The sequence below is a fragment of the Ictalurus furcatus genome, chromosome 4 (assembly GCF_023375685.1).
Source record: "Ictalurus furcatus strain D&B chromosome 4, Billie_1.0, whole genome shotgun sequence".
NCBI lineage: Eukaryota > Metazoa > Chordata > Actinopteri > Siluriformes > Ictaluridae > Ictalurus > Ictalurus furcatus.
Window position 1 is genome coordinate 3,521,864 of NC_071258.1, and position 20,637 is coordinate 3,542,500.

The window sequence follows — 20,637 nt, forward strand, 5'->3', positions numbered from 1 at the left end:
CTACATATGTTTTTTTTTTCTGTTAATGTGGAGTGTTCACCCTATAAGGTGCTGTGAATGAGCAGTTACTATAGAAACGATAGCGCTTCTATAAAAACGAGCACAATAATATAATCTCTTGATTTACCTTACTCTACTGTCCGAGCTGCTCTTATAGAAAATTAACCCACACCTTTTGACCAATCAGATTTGAGAATTCAACAACGCTGATGATATAAGACTGTCTGTTGCATGAATGTTTAATCATAATATCAAAATATCAGTTTAATGTGATTTAATTTAAGCAGTATATTTTATAGGTATGTGCTATACGTGTATTTGTTATTGATTTTTGGCTAAATGTTCCTTTAGGTCCGGCAGGTGTGTGTTCTCTTTCTCTGTCTCACGTCAACTCCTCGTCTGTCACACTGGCTTGGGACGTTGCCGTCGGCCATTTTGACTTCCACAGGGTGACAGTCAGTAACGATTCACACCGCTGGGTGTACAGCGTGAGCGCAGACACTCGGGAATACACCGTGAGCGGCCTGCGGGACGGCTGCTCCTACAACACCGCTGTGGAACGAGTCAGGAACATGCAGAGTGGGACAGCTGCCACTCTTAGCGTACACACAGGTTACACCGCTTAATGCAAGAAAATTATTCATAGAAAGTTCATTTCTATCCTTAACTGATGCTCCTCTTCCAGAAGCTCAGACACGTAATAAACTTTAAACTTCAGGTTTAACTTTCAGGTTTATGTACAAAGCACAATTACAAGGTAAAAAGATGCTGTTTACACTTGGGAATGTACTAGAAAATGCTAAAGAGAAGCATTACACAAAACTACTGTAGACAATAAATAATAAGTTCATTGCAAAAGTTTACACCCCCTCTGTTTGACAAACGTTTTAAATTTATATGAAAGAGATGAACCTTAAAACAACCCTGAAATGATCATTATGGGTTGACTGTTTAAGAGTTTTCCTGTAATTTTAACCTTATGTTGGAAATCATTCTATTGTTCATTAATAACTGCACATTCATAAAATGTTGAGACATCTTCTATAAACTGCTGACATGTGGAGTGGTAGTTACTGTTCCTTTTCATAGCATGAAATTGAATGCTTTTACAGCTGAAGCACCATTCAAATATATCTATATACCGTATATAATGCCACTTATTTACAATACCCATTTGCCAGTAAATGATTTCAATCCCCTTCAAATAAAGCGCCGATGAAATTAGCATTCATAACATTTATAATGTATATACATTTATAACGTCGTTATGAAGCACTAAGGTTTTACCCTCCACAGCTTTCCCAGAGTGTCATGAATGTGTTATTTCACATGGTTTGAAATAACTCTTTCATATATTCTCCAGCAAAAATATACGAGTTTAGGAATGACCAAGCAGAATGGATTTGAAGAAGGCAGTGTATGAAATGTGAAAGGAAGATATTGTTGAAGGTCGAACCAAAAAAGTTGTTTGATGAACCAAGGTCATGTACAATTTTGTCCAGATTATGGAACGCTACTAACGACCATATCTTATATAGCTCGATTTTAAGACTAATTTTTAAAAAACCTTTTAAACTTAAGAACTGTTTCAAATTCAGATCTTTTTTTTTATCAAGAACTTTCCAGAATTGCTTGATGTAGAATTGCAGGGCATCAAGACTATCATAAAAAATAGAGAATAACCTCAGTCTCAAATAAAGATAAGAAATAATATGGGTTTTTTTGCATGATAGACCCCAGAATGAGCATAAATAAGGTAACCAGATTGGACCTATAATTGAGCCTTGAGGTACACCACAGATAATGGTGGCTGAGGAGGAAGAATGACTCCTGAGACTGATGGAGAAAGTTTTAATGACATTATTTCCACAATACCAACATAATGCTTATGTTTAAATAACACTATTTCCTTAATACCAGCATATTGCTTGTGTGCATTTAGTATTTTTGCATATATGTTAAGATATGTATGTTTTACATGTGCTTGTATCTTTCAGTCCCTGCTATTCCTGAAGACGTGTCTGTGGTCAGTGTGTCTCCTCGCTCGTTCTCTCTCTACTGGCTGCCATCTTCCGGATGTGATCAGCGCTATTCGGTCCATCTTACCCCAGACCATGGCAATGTGACCATGATAACTACAGCAGATGGACATATACAGGTCAGCATACTCTGTTAGTAAATGTCCATGAATTCTGATGGTTCTGTGGTTTATTTATTCATTTTTTTCCACCTAAAATGTAAGCGCTCAGCTCTATAGCTCTCGTGCCTTCACGTGCCAGGTGTCAGGTGCTGGGGTATCTGTATCAACTGGGTGGAGTTAAGGAAGGTTGGAGAATGAAGGTTAGGGAGAGAGGGAGAGAAAGAAAGGGTCATTAAGTTTTAATGACTTTCAGTTGTGTTGGTGTGGTTGTGTTGGTTGAAGCCTGGAGAGTTCGTCCGTTGCGGCCTGGCTTGTTTCTTGTTTCTTCACTGTGTTTTGCTCTCTTTCTATGAGGTACCGCTATGCCACTGTGTGAACTTGTGCTGCTCGGCCTGTGTGTCGGCACCGTCAGCGTTCAGGTAGGCCTAGGCTTCTGACATGACACCAGTGTGCTTTCTTTCTCCTCACACTGTTTGCTGTGTGCTTGGTGAGTTGACGTAGGAATCTCCAAACACCTAGCAGTTCAATACAAGGTGCTAAGATGAGACTGATTCTTTATGCATGTTTTGGTGTAGCTCAGTTTTTTTTTATTTCTATAGGCTGTAGGGTACATTATAATTGTCTTTCATCATGATAAACACTAGGTTTCCTACAGTCAGGGCTCAAAATGATAACATCTTGCCTTTATATCTCATGAATGAATGTCAGTGTGTGGTATAATGTACTTTAGTCTGTTATTTATTTACACTAATCCAAGATCTGTTCACTCGCTTTAGGCTATTAAATTAGTGTGTAATATCAGTATAGATGTAGTTAGATAGCTATCGAGCTCACTAATTGGTTCATGAGTTGTTCTATTTTGTTCTGCGTCACAAGATTGAATAACATTTAGGACTAATTTAAGCTAAGCTTAGCTAAGCCAAATAGGCTTTTCCCCCAGTGGAACTTTTTATATACAGATGCATCCTGAATTCTGTTCGAACTTAGCATAACTTTCAGCCATGTTCTACAATTTGGCCACTTACTATCAAGTTTATTTTTCTTTTTGAAATGTTTGGTACTGTTGATATTTTTCAGTAACAGATATACACGTATATGTTCATATAAATGTCTGATTATGACATTTTGTGCATGTTTTTCCCCCCCATTCAATTGGTGAGGCAGTTTTGCTGTCTTTAGATAAAAATTCAAACACGTACACAAATACACACATGCACACGCACTCTCTCTCTCTCTCTCTCTCTCTCTCTCTCTCTCTCTCTGGTTAAAACAGTAGCAGAGGCTCACATTTCCCATGGTAGGAGGAGTCACACAATCTTGTGACTTGTTGTGTCTATCTATCTATCTATCTGTCTGTCTGACTGTCTGTCTGTCTGTCTATCTATCTGTCTATCTGTCTGTCTGTCTACCTGTCTGTCTCTACCAATCTATCTGTCTGTCTATCTGTCTGCCTATTTGTCTGTCTAACTGTCTGTCTCTGTCTATCTATCTGTCTGTCTATATGTTTGTCTGTCTGTCTATCTGTCTGTCTGTCTGTCTGTCTATCTATCTATCTGTCTGTCTGTCTGTCTGTCTCTATCTATCTATCTATCTATCTATCTATCTATCTATCTATCTATCTATCTGTCTGCCTATCTGTCTGTCTAACTGTCTGTCTCTGTCTATCTATCTGTCTGTCTATCTGTCTGTCTGTCTGTCTGTTTTCTTTTCCTTTTGTGTTTTTTTTGTGACACACACTTAAAAGTCCTACAAGCGCTCATGTCTTGATTAATATGGATAAACAGTGTACATAATTCTACGTTTACTTCCGAGTTGTCTTCTTTTAAGGGAGAAAAAAATTTCTCAATTGCATTAAAACATCATATTTTTAATAATATATTTTCTATCTTATATAGCAGTGTTGATTTCGTTAATGGAAACTGTGATGAAAAATGTTCGGCGAGGACTTTTTTCTTTTCCATGACTAAGACGAGACGCCGAGACGCCGCCGACGTCGTTAAACACTAACTGTGACTATAGTAGCATGCGATATTGTTGATGAAAAAAGACAAGACTAAAATGTAGTTTAAAAACTAAAAACTTTATCAAAATCTCTCTTTATTTTCATCGACAAAAAAAGAGGAGACAAATATTATAAACTTTTTTCTTTTCTTTTTTTCTTTTTTTTAAATTTACAATCCAAATATCCTGCTCATTGGATGGCGTGAGCGGCAGTTTCCTTTCCTGCATTATTTTCCGTTTGGTAAATACTGACAGCAACAGTTGGACTTGAGAGAAAGAGAAGATCTGATATTTGGGGCCATTTTCTCTATAATGAGGCTGAGAAAAAACCCCAAATGCCTTGTTATAGCAATGTGCACACACTATATCTGAGAAGAATACAACAAACCTCAAGTAACATATGAAGGTTAACCACAAAGAAATTGAGGTAGGTTAATGTTTTGGTGGTAATATTAGGTTGTTTTTTTTAAAAGCTATTTTAAGGTGATAATAATAATAATAATAATAATAATAATAATAATAATAATAATAATCTTACGGCTAAAAACCTCTGCAGTTTTCATTGTCTAAAACTAGACTAAAATACTTACAACTTTCTTTGACTAAGATGAGACTAAAATGCACAGACTTTTAGTCGACTAAAACTTGACTAAAAAAAAATATAAGGTTGACTAAATATGATAAAAACTATTAAGGACATTTGACACAGGACTAAGACAAGAAGACTAAATTAATTTTTTTTTAAAAAAAGCTGACAAAATGAACAGTATTATATAGAATGTAATGGATGTACTTTTAAGGTTGTCTTTTCACTTTAAATGTTTATTCATCGAGACTGAGGCTCTGGAGCGGCTTCTGCCAAAATAGGAAACTGTTCTAGACAAATAGGATATTGACCAGCAGTCATCAGAGGCCTTAATAATAAAAATAGTACATAAAATCAGGCAAGTGGTCTGTTTTAGAGCTGTATGAGCGTTCTATATAGAACACTTGAGAGACAAACTGAAGAATGAGTCGTAATTAAAGCTAGTCTTTCTTATGGATATCTGTCCTTTTATGATTTTAAGAATCACGATTGTTTTCTGCTCTCCATGTCAAAGGTCACAACACAAATCTTCATCACGACACAAATCTTTATAAAGTTCGGTTTCACTTAAAGGACTGGAGCATTTAAGGTCAAGAAGACGATTATACGATTTATATTACATAAATTAACTCACAGTTGTATAATTTTCGTAGAATATTTTATTAGGTTGTATGTGGTTTGTGTGTGTGTGTGTGTGTGTGTGTGTGTCTGTTACAGGCCAATGTGTCCAGTGTGAGTCCAGGAACACAGTACACAATAACAGTCAGTGCGGTCGCCTCCTCGGGACTGAGCTCTGCTGTGAGCCGCTCCATCACCACCTCTGAATCTGGTGAGTGTGTGTGTGTGTGTATATATATGTGTGCATGCATATTAGGATCGTGTGAACAATCACTATTTATCAGTTGCACATCTGTGTGTTTATTTTATAACAGAATTTTGACAGTAATGATCTATAATGTATCTTTAAGCAGCAATTAGTCATTTTCAGACCCCTCTGCAGCCTTTGGGTTGAATTGAGTTTACAATGAAAACACTGACAAGCCTTTGCCTTCCCTCAAACTGATTCTACCTCTACTGTATAAACCACACAAGGCTTGTGACCTGCCTTGTAAGGAAAGGTACAAAAGTTGTGCAGCTCCATTCTGGCTCGGGTTGGAGCTAGATTCAGGGCTAGCCTGAAGCCTGAAATGAATTATGAATCATACATTATATGGCAATGTAGCTTTGCAATGACATGCGTATTATACTGTATATCTAGAAACACTTCCAAACATTACATACTGCACCTTTAATTCTGGCTAACTGAATGTTTTTATCATAGTGCTCCATGTAAACTGTCAGTGAGGTTATATGGGTGTGTCTCTGATTTATTATTTTATTTTATTTTTTTGGCTTAAGAACTGTTATGCATTACTGATAGAGTACAATTTCAGTGGTGTAAGTTTCAGATTCAGTGCATATCAGTTGTTCTCACAGTGTCCCGTTAGAACATCTCTCTATCTGCTCCTTTAAAAGCTTTATCCTCCTGTCAGACGCTCTGTGAAAGGGCCATGATTCAAAACCTGGCAATGACAATCATGAAGACAATACTCGATAGTCACACGATAGCGCTGGAAAGAAATAATGAGTCAATTTAATGCCAGGACTGCTAGTCAGGCAATTATTTTCCTTTTTGTAATACGAAGAGTGCTTTTTTTTTTTCTTATGGAGTCTGAATTAGAGTGAAATTGGTTCCTTTTTGATTCCTTATTTGATCCGATTCTTTTTCAAATAACCAATTTACCAGAAAAACAATGAACATCATGAAGATGTAAACATGTGAACTCCCTACTAGTAGAACTAGTATCAACAAAGTCGAGTCCTACTCATTACTCATTTGTTTGCCTGAAATACCGTAAAAATATACTTCAAACAAGAAGGAGGTTATTCAAGAAAGATTATTTCACACATTTGACCTTGCCGTGACCTTGACCCTGATTCTGAAATCAATCAGGTCATCAGTTGGTTGCAATGATAACACCGTATAAATCCTTCAATCATCCAACCACTTGTATTTGAGATACGGTATGAGAATGTCAGACGGACGGTCAGTAACGTCATCTGCATCGAGGTTAATTCCTGACATGTTCATTAAAAAAGAATGAACTCCTTCATGCATGTGAAGATCTCAGACAATTACCTTTTAAATGTTTTGATTCATGTTAGTCTTATTATCTAGTTTAATAAAAAAAAACGGACATAAAAAAAAGAAAACTCTCCTAAATTTCTCATTGTACTGACTTGTATTGCACTTTTTACCATTATGCCTGTAGAGCCTATGGAGGCAGGAAAGTCCCTAATGTCAGTGTTTGTGTTACTTATAATACTGTATGTAAAAACACACACACACATATATATATATATGTATATATATATATATATATATATATATATATATATATATATATATATATATATATATATATGTGTGTAGTTCCTGCAGCGCCCTTTAAACCAGAAGGAGAGCGAGTGGGCTCGAATGGAATCCTCCTCTCGTGGAAGATGCCGTCTCCACCTGACCTGACCATCGACTCATTCATCATCAGATACAAGGAAGTGTGTCCACATCCTGACCCCACCTTCACTGAGGTCAGGAAGAACATGGACATCCCAGAAACCCTGCTGAACACACTCTCACCGGGGGCCACGTATAATATTAAGGTATTTATATCGAATTATATTTTCTTACAACTGTCACATCTGGCTTGTTCATTAGTGATTTTTTAAATCTACTGTACATCCAGGTTTATGCAAAGCCCTTGTATGACAATATCTACTGTTAAAAGTGGTACATAAATAAGCTTGGATTGAACTGAACAGAACAATCGCACACATCACACACATACAGAACTTCCAAGACTTAAAGGTAGCGCTAAGTTATTTGTGTTATTCATTTAGACACAGATGATCGAATATAAATTATTCATTGACTTTGAGGCTTATGCAGAATTCATGTCATGTCGGAGAATACTGAAAAGACAGGAAAGCTACCCATTACTCCGACTTTAAAGCGACTGTAAGCAACATTAGCTAGCATTAGCATCATTTTAGCTGTGTTCATGTTAAATGCTAGCATGGTATCTTTGTAATATTTAAGATTCTTTCAATGATACTATATATGAACTTCCCTAATTCCGACTCAGAGATTGACAAGAATATTTTTTCCCCAGTTGGAAGGTAGGAATTGGAGTATTTCTCATAACAATGGGACTGCTACATGCTCAAAAAAGCTGTGTGCCGAGTTGAATAAACTTCATAGCAAGGAGTTCATAAAGAATCAATATTCACACCGTTATTCACACTTTCATCAGAAATTCATCAGAATTCATGTTCCTGAAATGCATGTGTTTGGCCAGCGTTAGTACACACAAGAACTATGGGACTGTAGGAAGTCATTTGACACATTTAAATATATGATGCGGAAGACCACGCTAATACGTTCACCACAAAATAATAAAATAATAAAAACACAAAGGTGATACTGATTAAAAGCTGAGGATTGTTCGTTTCAATAGAGCTGCTCTACTTTTTACAATCTATTTACATCTATTAATTTGCAATCTCTGGTGGCTTAGCGTAGGAAGGTCAAGGGTTCAAGCCCCAGCACTGCCTGGCTCTGGGTTAGTGATCAGAAGGTCGGGGGGTCAAGCCCCAGCACTGACCCCAACTTCCTAGCATACTGCGGTATGCATAGAAAAGAATTTCACTCTGCTGTGACCAATAAAGACTCACTCATAATTAATACACACGCATTTTGATATGACTGATGATAACCGACAGCTTCGTTTTTAAACTCTCAGTGAAATACTGACAAACACAATAGTGTACCTTTTTTCAGAACCTTTCTGCTCCTTTTTATATGAGGGAGAAATAATGAATTTATATACTGTATAATTGCAACATAAAAGAACTAAGGATAACTGTGACTTTAAAAAGGGTTAAACTTCACACTTAGTTATTCTGATTTGTTCATGTCCACGGTATTTCCTAATGAACCAAAATATCAACAATTTACTCAATTAAACTGCTGTGACCTCAGAAAATAATAAAGCATTTATTTTATATGAATGAATGAATGAATGCATGCAGTAAATATGTTGCACAGCTCTACACGAGCACCCGAAGCACTCCCATGATAATACCTTTTCCTATTTGGCATGCTTTATATCTGACCCGCCCGCACCAGAGGAACAACTCACGCAACTTTTTGCTTGAATCCAGCAGGCTCTTCTGCTTTCTCTTTTATCATTACTATCTGTTATTATACTATCTGCCATGTTGTAATGTATTGTACACATGAATAGCTGCGGTATAATGTAGAGTGGACATGCGGAGGGACTCGAACTGTCTGTGGGAAAGTTGCCAGTGACATCCATTCCATTGATCTCTTTAAATTATTCACCTTCTCTTAATTATTTATCTGGTAAAAAGATCTATAGGTGTATGATAGATCCCTGTGGGTTTTCCACTATTTCTGGATTCACTGAAGCCGTAACGTCCCAATCAACAAAGCAGTACAGCTGTTGTTTTTAGTTTGGTTTTTAGTTCAGAACACTGTAAGGTGCAGAAAGTGTGTGTGTGTGTGTGTGTGTGTGTGTGTGTGTGTGGTTTACCTGTATGCTATTATTATTTGGCTCTACTTTCTCTTGTTAGGTTGCAGCAATGAATAAGGCAGGAGTCGGACCCTTCAGCCAGTCACTTTACTTCAAAACTGCAGAGGCCCGTAAGAAATGTTGCTAATACATAATTTTTTTTACCTGTTGGTGTTTAAATGCTAAATAAAAAGTGGTTTAGTGTCTGAAATTGTGTGTGTGTTCTTTTCCTGCAGCTCCTGGCATGGTGACAAATCTCACGGCTTTTGCTCAGAATCACTCCTCTGTGGAACTGAAATGGTTTCTACCCGTACGCATCAACGGACTCATCACTAAGTTCACAGTGAAAGCCAAACACGCCAGAACAGGGCAGACGGTCCAGACTCTGGAGCTCAACGCTGAGGAGAGCATGAACGGAGCTCTGCCTCACTGCAACGTACGACTGCATTGTGTTCACTGTATCTAGTCTACAGACTACACAGCTTGTCTGCAATCAACTACAGATTTATTTGATCAGGAAAAATGACTAAAGAAAAGAGAATATACTGTATGTGGCGAGTCATTTTGAGACTTATTAGGACCCCCACACTGAGGAATAATTCCAGATGTTTATTTTGGCCCTGGTTGTTTTTGATGAACCCACCCCCCCACAACCAGCTCTCCGATATCAAATACAGCTCCTATCTAGAGGGTTAACAGGTGCTTTCTCTGAGATACTTAAAGCCAGCAAAAATGCATCTTTTCCACCTGCTGCTCATGTTGTGTCAGAGAGCGGCATAACACACTAATAGGGATCAGTGTCCGAGTTAATTTTTTTTGGGCCACTTTCTTGAAGGGTGCCAATACTTATGGTGTCGGCCAAAAAGAAATATACACAGGAACTACAAATATGGCAATAAAACTAAATGAAAAAAATATTCTTGGTCTGTGGTGAAAGATGATTATTATTATTATTATTATTATTATTATTATTATTATTATTATTATTATCATCAGACTACTTCTGCTTAATTAAAATTGTTACAGTTTGCCCTATTGCCATGTATGCGTGTGTGTGTGTGTGTGTGTGTGTGTGTGTGTGTGTTGTAGGATGCTGCAGACTTTCTGTCCCGTGGAACTCCAAGCCCCTCCATAACCCCAGTAATAACATCTGCATTGCCACCTCTCACCATGTCGGCCATTCCTCCCGCCTCCATCTGGAATGTGCCAATCACAGTGGGAATGGACATGCTCCGCCCCTATACTGCCTATGTGTTCGAGGTGTCCGCCTTCACCAGTGATGGGGAGGGACAAATCGCCAGCACTATGGTCCGCATGCCAGAGGCTGGTATGCTCAGACACAAACACACACACAGACACACACACACACACACACACACACACACTATATGGATGTTTCCTTTTCCACCTTTCTGTTGGTCCGTGTGAGATAAATCAAGGCAGCCAGTAACAGAATCACTGGCCTGAACGTTGTAACGTAACAGAAGGAGAACACTCTCCTGTGTGTGTGTGTGTGTGTGTGTGTGTGTGTGTGTGTGTGTGTGTATGTGTGTGTTGCAGCTCCTGAAGATTATCCACAGAATTTGTCTGTATGGAACATAACCTCAAAAGCCGTCTCCCTGTCCTGGGAATCTCCAGCCATCATCACAGGACGTTACACCTACATCGTCCAGCTCTACGGCCCTGCAGGTAGCTTCCTGAATCACATCACCCCAATACCACACTGCTAACGCACCTCAACTATTTACTTCATACACTCTGTCTTCTCATCTGAGAAAAATAAATAAAGAAAAGAAATGAAAATCATTGAAAGACTTTTTCCCCCAGAATTTTCCCCTAACTGACTAGTCTACAGCGTCATAGGTAAACCGTAAGTAATAAAAGACTATGGGATGTGCTGTTACAGGAAAATAAGCAATATGACCTGATATAAAGGTGATTATTTTCCCCAAACAGCATATCCTGAAGATTCCTATTACAGCACATCAAAAAAAAAATATTTGTTAATGAACAACATTTAAAACTGCTTATATTTAAATGGAACATCCATGAGACAAGTTAGTTCCTGTTGTCACTTATGTTATAGCAGCTACTGTATAATCCGTCATTCCCTCACCATCATCTCTTTTATCTCTCTCTCTTGAAGTTAAAAACACAAGTCTATTGCATGGTAATGAATCCTCCTAGTAAAGACTGTGTGTGTAGAACACATAGGTAGGTGGTGAGTTCAGAAGCGTGTGCTGTCGTTATAGCACCGTTTGTGTAGCAAGTACAATTTTTTGTGGTTGAACGAGAGGAGAAGGAACACTAATAGGACCTAATTGAAACTTGAAGAAGGGCCTAGCAGCACTGCGTGTTGTGGCACACCATACACAGAGCAACTTCAAACACTGAAGAACAATAAAACAGCATAAAATAGTGTGTAATCAAATGAACAGAACGGTTATTGTGTGTGTTTTAGGTCTCATTAGTGAGAACAGTACGAGTGAACAGACGATCATTTACAGTGGACTGACTCCATACACACACTACCACATCATGGTCATGGCCAAATCAGCCGGAGCTACCGGGCCTGCTGCAAAAATCAACATCTCAACACCTTCAGAGGGTACACACACACACACACGCACACACACACGTCATACACTTTGCTTCATTTCCTTTAAGTATGAATATATAAAATCTGATTGGCAAGAAACTATAAGAGCACTTGGCAGTTTTTTTCTGATATCGGGCATGGTTGGGACACAGGAAGGTGGGCAGCCAACAAATACCTGGCATATAATAACGATAACTGGTCTTTATTAATCACATATACGTTAAAGCAGAGTGAAATTCTTTTCTCCGTATACCCCAGCATGTTAGGAAGTTGGGGTCAGCCATGATACAGTGCCCCTGGAGAAGAGAGGGTCAAGGGCCCAACAGTGGAAACTTGGTAGTGCTGGGGCTTGAACCCTCGACCTTCTGATCAGTAACCCAAAGCCTTAACCATAAAGCCACCAACGCCTTTAATAACTTCACAGTACACATCATCTGCATGTTGCTTTAGTTTCACACGTTCCTGATTTGATGTGTTGGTTCATTTCTCTAGCATTTGCTGCCCTCTACTGGAGGAAAGCATGCACATCATCATACAATACAATACAAGTGGTGTATTTACAGCATATAAGAGTTTGTGTGTGTGTGTGTGTGTGTGTGTGTGTGTGTGTATACACATCTCTGTTAGCCCCCAGCGCAGTGTCGTATCTCAGAGCAGCAGCTGTGGATTCCACGTCTGTGCGTCTGTCCTGGGGAACCCCGAACCAGCCCAACGGACTCATTACTCACTACCGTATCCTCGTCCTGCACCATGAGACGCTTGTACAGGACATCATGCTCCGAGCACTGCAGCAGGTAAGCACTAATACAGTACACGTCTACACAGGAAGTGTGCGAATGTTTGTGTCCCCTGTGGACAACATGAGGAGGAAAAAGAAATGTAATTTACCCCAAATTAGGATTTCAGAAATGTTACTTAATTATTCTGTAACAAAAAATGAACAAATCATTTGTTGCATATCCTTTGCTCCCATATGCATGTTTCTACATATAGAAAATGATTCGAGTGTGTAAGGATGTGAGGATTAGGGCTGTGTTTAAGGATGTGAGGATTATTCGACATAATCCATAATGACGATTTACACAAATTATTTTATGTTCTATACATCATGTATTTACCAATAAGACAAATCATGAGCCTTTATTCCTGGGTAGAATGTAGTGCCATAGTGAAGCCTCTACTGCACCACACAGCACTATGCACAAAACTGCTTTCAGACCCAAAAAATGAAGGCATTTTTTGGGGGGAAGATCACAAAAAATGTTAGTAAATTTTACAAAAATGTTTTCATTGATTTTAGTTGCAACAGGATTAAATAACTGATTAGTTGGAGATGTCAGACTGAATGTGGAGGGAAAAAAGGTCTATTGTTGTTACACAACAAGTTTATGAATTTATGGAGGCGACTCTTGCTCTTTGTCGCAGATAAAACTTTCAGCGAAATTGGCGATAAAAGAGAGAGGAAAAAAGAAATAGCCAAAACACTCAGAAAAATGAAAAAGAATGGTACAGCAAAGCACACACAAAGCAGACATGCCTGTCATAAAAAAACAGTGTTCCTCACATTCTTGTTTTACACATTTTTGTATATTAAGTAAACTATAACTAAAAATGTCAAATGATATTGGTTACAGCCTTTCTAATTCACAAGCCACATTTAAGATAGTTAATTCACATGAATAATCAGCTATTAAGTGCAATTGTGAGAAAACTGATTATGAGACAATTACTAATTGGTCGTAAGTGTTGACTCACAACAAGGTTAAGAGTTGATACAGGTTTATTATAAAGTAAAATCATATAAAAGAGACATCTAAAGATGGACTGCAGACTATGACTGAGATTGCCTTGTTGAAGATTTGGCACACATGGATGAATATTTTGCCCTGTGTAGTTTTAGTTGAGCCCTGACAGCGGTCTATCGCACCAACAAAACATAGAAACACACATAGGAACATAGACCAACAAAACACAGGAACACACACACATAGGAACATAGACTAACAAAACATAGGAACACACATAGGAACATAGACCAACAAAACATAGGAACACACATAGGAACATAGACTAACAAAACATAGGAACACACATAGGAACATAGACTAACAAAACATAGGAACACACATAGGAACATAGACTAACAAAACACAGGAACACACACATAGAAACATAGACTAACAAAACACAGGAAAACACACATAGGAACATAGACTAACAAAACATAGGAACACACATTGGAACATAGACCAACAAAACATAGGAACACACATGGGACCATAGACTAACAAAACACAAGAACACACATAGGAACATAGACTAACAAAACACAGGAACACACACATAGGAACATAGACTAACAAAACACAGGAAAACACACATAGGAACATAGATTAACAAAACACAGGAACACACACACAAGAACATTAACTAACAAAACACAGGAAAACACATAAGAACATAGATTAACAAAACACAGGAACACACACATAAGAACATAGATTAACAAAACATAGGAACACACAAGAACACAGACTAACAAAACATAGGAACACAGAACACAGACTAACAAAACACAGGAAAACACACATAAGAACATAGATTAACAAAACACAGGAACACACACATAAGAACATAGATTAACAAAACATAGGAACACACAAGAACACAGACTAACAAAACATAGGAACACAGAACACAGACTAACAAAACATAGGAACACACATAAGAACACAGACTAACAAAACATAGGAACACATAGGAACACAGACTAACAAAACACAGGAACACACACATAGGAACATAGATTAACAAAACATAGGAACACACATAAGAACATAGACTAACAAAACATAGGAACACACATAGGAACATAGACTAACAAAACTCAGGAACAAAATCCCAGTTCTTTATACTTTAGGGGTTTTAGGCAAGAGCACATTTCACCGAGAAACTGGAGACAGTTCTGGAAACTATGAGCTGGACAATGACACGTCTTACATGCGTTCATGCATTCATGCTGTAGTACATTACATTTCCAAATATGGCAATGGAAAATACAACAATGAGGGATTTTCACGCCATTGCGGGTTTTCCAAATGAAACTGGTGCAACAGAATTTTCACACAAATCACTCTTTTAAAAGGAAGTTGTTTACCATATATGCCATTTTGTTGCTATAGTATTTCTTTATGTAAATGTGTGTGGCCACATACAAGCAGAGCAGTGAAAATGTGTACCATTTTAGAATTTATATTCACTCTATGATAAACCAATCCCTAGGTCATTACATCGTGGTTTTTTTTTTTCAGAGTATTTCCGATTACTGTCATTTTGCATGTCGCGTATCATTCACAAAATGCAAAATGGCGGCCCGTTTGGATTTTTTTTCCGTTAAGAACAATCATTAGGGGAGGCAAACTTTTGCATTGGATTGTATGAAAATATATCGTCATATGTTCTCACATGATTTTTATGGATCTCGTGATTTTTTAATTTTATTTTATAGAATACAAGCCAGAATGGTGCTAACACTGGTATGTTGTCGGGAGTTTCCAGCGACACTTCTCAAGCTCTGCACCGCTCTGCCAGATCACTTAACACCAGCATGGCTACTGAACACACCGCTTTCACGCTCGTCTCCTCCAGTCTTACGAGCCTAACAGTCACTGAAAAACCCAACACCGATGCAACAAACTCCCACTCCACCCTCTTACACACTGCTGGGACATCCAGCCTGACACCGACCTCCACTGCTCCGCCCACCCGTCCCCCCTGGCTCGCTCTCACCTCCGCCCACAGCTCCTCGATGGCTAACACTAACGCTGTGACACTGGATTCAGTGGCTAACTTTTCACCTCTGACCTCAGGATCTGACCCGATACCTATTCTGAGCTCCATCCAGCCACGACTGTCCACAAGATCGGCGATCACAGGCCTGACATTGCAGCCACGTGACTTCACACAAACAGCAGTCACGAGCCGGATCGACGGTAAGGGTCGCTGTGCATCACTGCATGTAATCTTTACATCTTAGATAGTCTGATTCTGCCTATATTTGTGTAAAATGTTATTAACACAGCACTAAAGTAACATTTTGCTAACAAATTTCTCATGTATGAAACTTATTAGCGTGCTGTGGATAGGTTTAGCTTGTAACATCATAAACAAACAACAAAATGCTGTATGGGTTTTGAACCTATCACAGTCAATATGTAAATTCTTAGAGGATAATGACGTGTCACTCGGAACACACCTTCAGCCACAGAGGCTTCATGTTCAGCTAGCTAGCTAACTTAGCGGATGTTAGCTAGTGATAAAACAATATGTTGGTTGTTGTGGTACAGCCTGTAACGGATGCTAGCTATTTGAGACCACAGCATACTAATCAAACGTTTAAGACCCTGGTGTTCTGAATGAGGATAAAAGTGTAGAAATGTTCATAGACATTTGAACTTTTTTTTTTTTACAAGATCCACTGATACTGACACTGTGCTGATTTACTTGTACTCGTTAAAACATGATCCAATACCACGAAGACTAGTAGATGAACAAATGACACAAAATGAAACTGCTGTGCAAAAATATAAAGAAGAGGAACTAGAACGTCTTGGTACAGTACAAGTAACCTGATAAAACATCTTTAACATAAAACTCAGCATGAGGAGTTCAGTATCAACGCTGCAGCAAACACTGGCTAGCCAAGAAAAACATCTACAGACAATGCTAGGTCTGGGAAAATGCCAGGTCTTAGTCAGCCATTATTGGTTATTAACAATGAGATATTCCCAAAGATTTTCCAAAGTGAAACTAAACCTTGGACCCACCTGTAACTCTACACAATCTAAGCTAACTCGTAAGGCTAGCTAACAGACTTCATTTAAAAGACACTAGCTAATGCTAGCTAGTGTCTCTGAACACACATGTGCGCTGTACTTGGCCACTGTACAGGGATACATAAACAGAGCTAAATGAAATGTTTCTTGATGTCCTTGATCATTTAATACTAAGCGATTTCTGAATCCACATCAGTATTGGCGTGTACCAAAGACATACTCGTACTCGGTCTGAAAAACAAAAACAAAAAACAAAACGTCGATGCGTTAATCAATGTTAAGTTCATTGTATTAGATTTTTTAAAATTATTTTGTATTCTACGGATTTTATTATATACGTTGTACGATATTATATTGTTTTTCTTAAATGGATATCAAGCATAACAAATTAAATAAAAAATATGATTATATTCCTGCTTCCTCACATGCGTGTCTCTAACTCGTTGTGTAACATACAGTTCTGCCACCCACCGAAGTGCTCGTCAACTTATCGTCCAATCACATCTCCTACGTGGTGACAAGACTGAGTCCTTTTACCGACTACAACTTCAGCGTATCCGCTTTCACTACTGTAGGAGAAGGACCTGCTATGCTGATCGCACAGAAAACTCCAGAACAGGGTAAAGTGGGACCAGAAGTCACCAGACGGCCTGAAATAAGGCGTCATTGATGATTTCACCCTATAGCTGGACGCCTTTTCTGTAAAACCAAAATCTACAGTTAAGGACCTTGCTGTAACCTCTACAATGCTAATACTGTATATCATGTAATTCCAGTATTTACGTTTATCTTTTGGAGATACATTCGGAAGACACGCTCATAAAGAGCAGCTTAAAGTCTTCGCTGCATGCTGCGGTTCTTAGCTTAGCATTAGCTTAGTTCTGTTTTGTCAAGGTGGAGTTTCATTGATGGGTCTTCTGAGAAACTTAAGTTGTGGATGGAGAAATAGAAGAAGTAAACTTGTATGTTATTAGTGTAACAGTGGTAGGAGAAGTCGTGAGATCTTATCACTGAGCCCACATATATAATGTACACCGATCAGCCATAACATTAAAACCACTGACAGGTGAAGTGAATAACATTATCTTTTGATTATCTTGTTACACTGTCACCTGTCATGGGGTGAGATATATTTATTAGGCAGCAAGTGAACAGTCAGTTCTCAAAGTTGATGTGTTGGAAAGCAGGAAAAACGGGCAAGCATAAAGATCTGAGTGATTTTGACGAGGGCCAGATTGTGATGGCAAGATCACCAGGTCAGAGCATCTCCAAAATGGCAGGTCTTGTGTGGTGTTCCTGGTATGCAGTGGTTAGTACCTACCAAAAGTGGTCATGGAAGGACAACCGGTAAACTGGCGATAGGTTCATGGTTACCCAAGGCTCACTGATGTGCATAGGGAGCGAAGGCTAGACCGTCTGGTCTAGGGAAGAGATGGCACCTGGATGCACTATGTGAAGAAGGCAAGCCGGCGGAGGCAGTGTGATGCTCTGGGTAATGTTCTGCTGGGAAACTTTGGGTCCTGGCATTCATGTGAATGTTACTTGACACGTACCACCTACCTAAACACCCATTCATGGCAACGGTCTTCCCTAATAGCAGTGGCTTCTTTCAGCAGGATAATGCACAAGAATTGTTCAGGAACGGTTTGAGGAACATGACAAAGAGTTCATGCTGTTGACTCAGCCTCCAAATTCCCCAGATCTCAATCCGATCGAGCATCTATGTGAGCTTGCTGGACAAACAAGTCCGATCCATGGAGGCCCTATCTTGCAACTTCTGTTGCTAGCATCTCGTTGCCAGATACCACAACACACCTTCAGAGGTCTTGTGGAGTCCGTGCCTCAACGGGTCAGAGCTATTTTGGTGGAACAAGGTGGACCTACACAATATTAGGCAGGTGGTTTTAATGTTATGGCTGATCGGTGTATAGTCAGGACAAGAGTGGACCAAGAGCTGAGCCCTGAGGAACTCCTATAGAAAGTAACATCCTCAAAAATAAGCAAAAACTAAAATAAGACATATGCTTATCTTACACTAGTACATGTTTACAAAGATCGACTGACCCCCCTGCTGTCTCTTTAAATAAATCTAGCCCAAAATGAAAAAGAAAATAAAAGTGTTATATGAAAAGTGATATATAAATAGCGGTAGACTATTGTGCTTTAATATAAAGGGTTTGTTTATTTATTATTATTATTATTATTAGTTTTACATGTAGAGCATTTTGAGATTTTGGACCTATATATATATATATATATATATATATATATATATATATATATATAATATAATAAAATTATTGTTATTATTGTTGTTTGTTTGTTTAATTCCCTTAATCCTGAGGATTTGTTTAACCCCTAGTCTTAGTTGTTTGTTATTGACTTTTTTATGATTTGTAGTAATTGCTATAGATTTATGGATTATTTAGTTATAATGGTCAATTTTTGTGCTTGATTATAAATATGTTATTATTGGCATTTTTTTTAGCATGTAAAAGTGTCCATAACTCTTTTTCCTCAGTGCCTAGCTCTGTTCAGGATGTGTCCTATGCCAACATAAGCTCCACCTCCATCTTTGTCAGCTGGAATCCACCTCTGAACCCCAACGGGAAGATCACACACTACACCATTTATATCTTCAAACTGCATAGGCACGAGGGCCAGCAACAGGTTACAAACACCACTAGTATCATCCTCACAGGTTAGTGCCTAATCCGCACTGCACAATAACACTGGATTAGTTTGGCTAATCTCTAAAGTCATGCTTCCTTCTACAGGTTTGGATAAATACACACAGTATAAGGTACGTGTGGCCGCGTCGACAGCAGCAGGCGAGAGCCCTGCGTCTGATGAGGATAACATCTCCGTACTGACGCTTGAGGATGGTATATATATGATTATAGTTCACAAAGACACACTCTCAAAATGAAAATGTAATATGAAAAAATACATTTTATGTTAGATTAGTAGAATTTCTGTGGAAAAAAAAAGTTATAAAATGATATAAATCATGATAGCTGTACTACTTGGTTAGCAAAATATTGTAAGAATTACACGTTTTTATTCTTTAAATCTCCACTTCATGATCTTAGAATTATTAAGTTGTTTTAAAAGCTTTTTTTTTTTTGCACAAAATTGTTACTATTTAATAATAATATAAAGTACGCTATTCACATGGAACTGCTATGTACAATATGCGACAATTTCTTTTCCAAAATATTCCTTAACATTATAAGAAAAGGAGTTGAAAGGTTTACGCACCCTGCATAATCACAGAGTAATAATTCAGTAATGATGGCTGCTGGGAAATGACGTCCATTACAGTCATCTTGTGAGGCTGTGATGCATTCTGGGAAACTGAGTACCTTGCCGTAACCACAAGCGATGTTCTTTAGTTTTTCCCCAGCGTAATGGATGACAAAGGGATTTTAGGTGTGCACAACTTCATATTTATACCCCAGGGAAACAGGACAGAAAATGAAAATGATATAAGGGTTTCAAATATATATTGACAGGGGTGTCAATATTTCTGGCACCTAAATTACTATTAAATCAAAAGTCATTCTGGTGCGATTCTATTTATTAGAACAAAGATAAATCTTTGTCTTGACTCTATAGATCTCCGTTTTCATCCTGCATGTCTCTTCCAGAGCCGGATTCTCCTCCATACAACCTGGTTGTTTTGAACACCACGTGGTCCACTGCCACCATCACCTGGTCTCCTCCTGATAAACCCAACGGCATCCTCCTTTTCTATGAGGTGACCTACAGCAATGCCACTTTCAACTACACGGTGAACTCGACTGTTCCCAGCGTCACACTGCACCACCTCAAACCGTACACTC

General features: G+C 38.4%; 1 protein-coding gene across 1 annotated transcript in view; it reads left to right on the plus strand.

Annotated features, from left to right (window-relative positions):
- Positions 1–20,637, plus strand: part of ptprq (protein tyrosine phosphatase receptor type Q) — a 57,767-nt gene that overhangs the window by 10,931 nt on the left and 26,199 nt on the right. The window contains exons 14-28 of the mRNA XM_053623876.1: positions 352–612; positions 1,998–2,158; positions 5,445–5,556; positions 7,201–7,427; positions 9,420–9,489; positions 9,595–9,794; positions 10,448–10,685; positions 10,919–11,047; positions 11,820–11,966; positions 12,573–12,751; positions 15,466–15,961; positions 17,251–17,412; positions 19,314–19,493; positions 19,570–19,677; positions 20,443–20,637. The exon at positions 20,443–20,637 is cut by the window's right edge and continues 87 nt beyond it. Of these exons, the coding sequence (XP_053479851.1) occupies positions 352–612; positions 1,998–2,158; positions 5,445–5,556; positions 7,201–7,427; positions 9,420–9,489; positions 9,595–9,794; positions 10,448–10,685; positions 10,919–11,047; positions 11,820–11,966; positions 12,573–12,751; positions 15,466–15,961; positions 17,251–17,412; positions 19,314–19,493; positions 19,570–19,677; positions 20,443–20,637 (2,865 nt within the window). The remainder of the gene's footprint in view (positions 1–351; positions 613–1,997; positions 2,159–5,444; positions 5,557–7,200; positions 7,428–9,419; positions 9,490–9,594; positions 9,795–10,447; positions 10,686–10,918; positions 11,048–11,819; positions 11,967–12,572; positions 12,752–15,465; positions 15,962–17,250; positions 17,413–19,313; positions 19,494–19,569; positions 19,678–20,442) is intronic.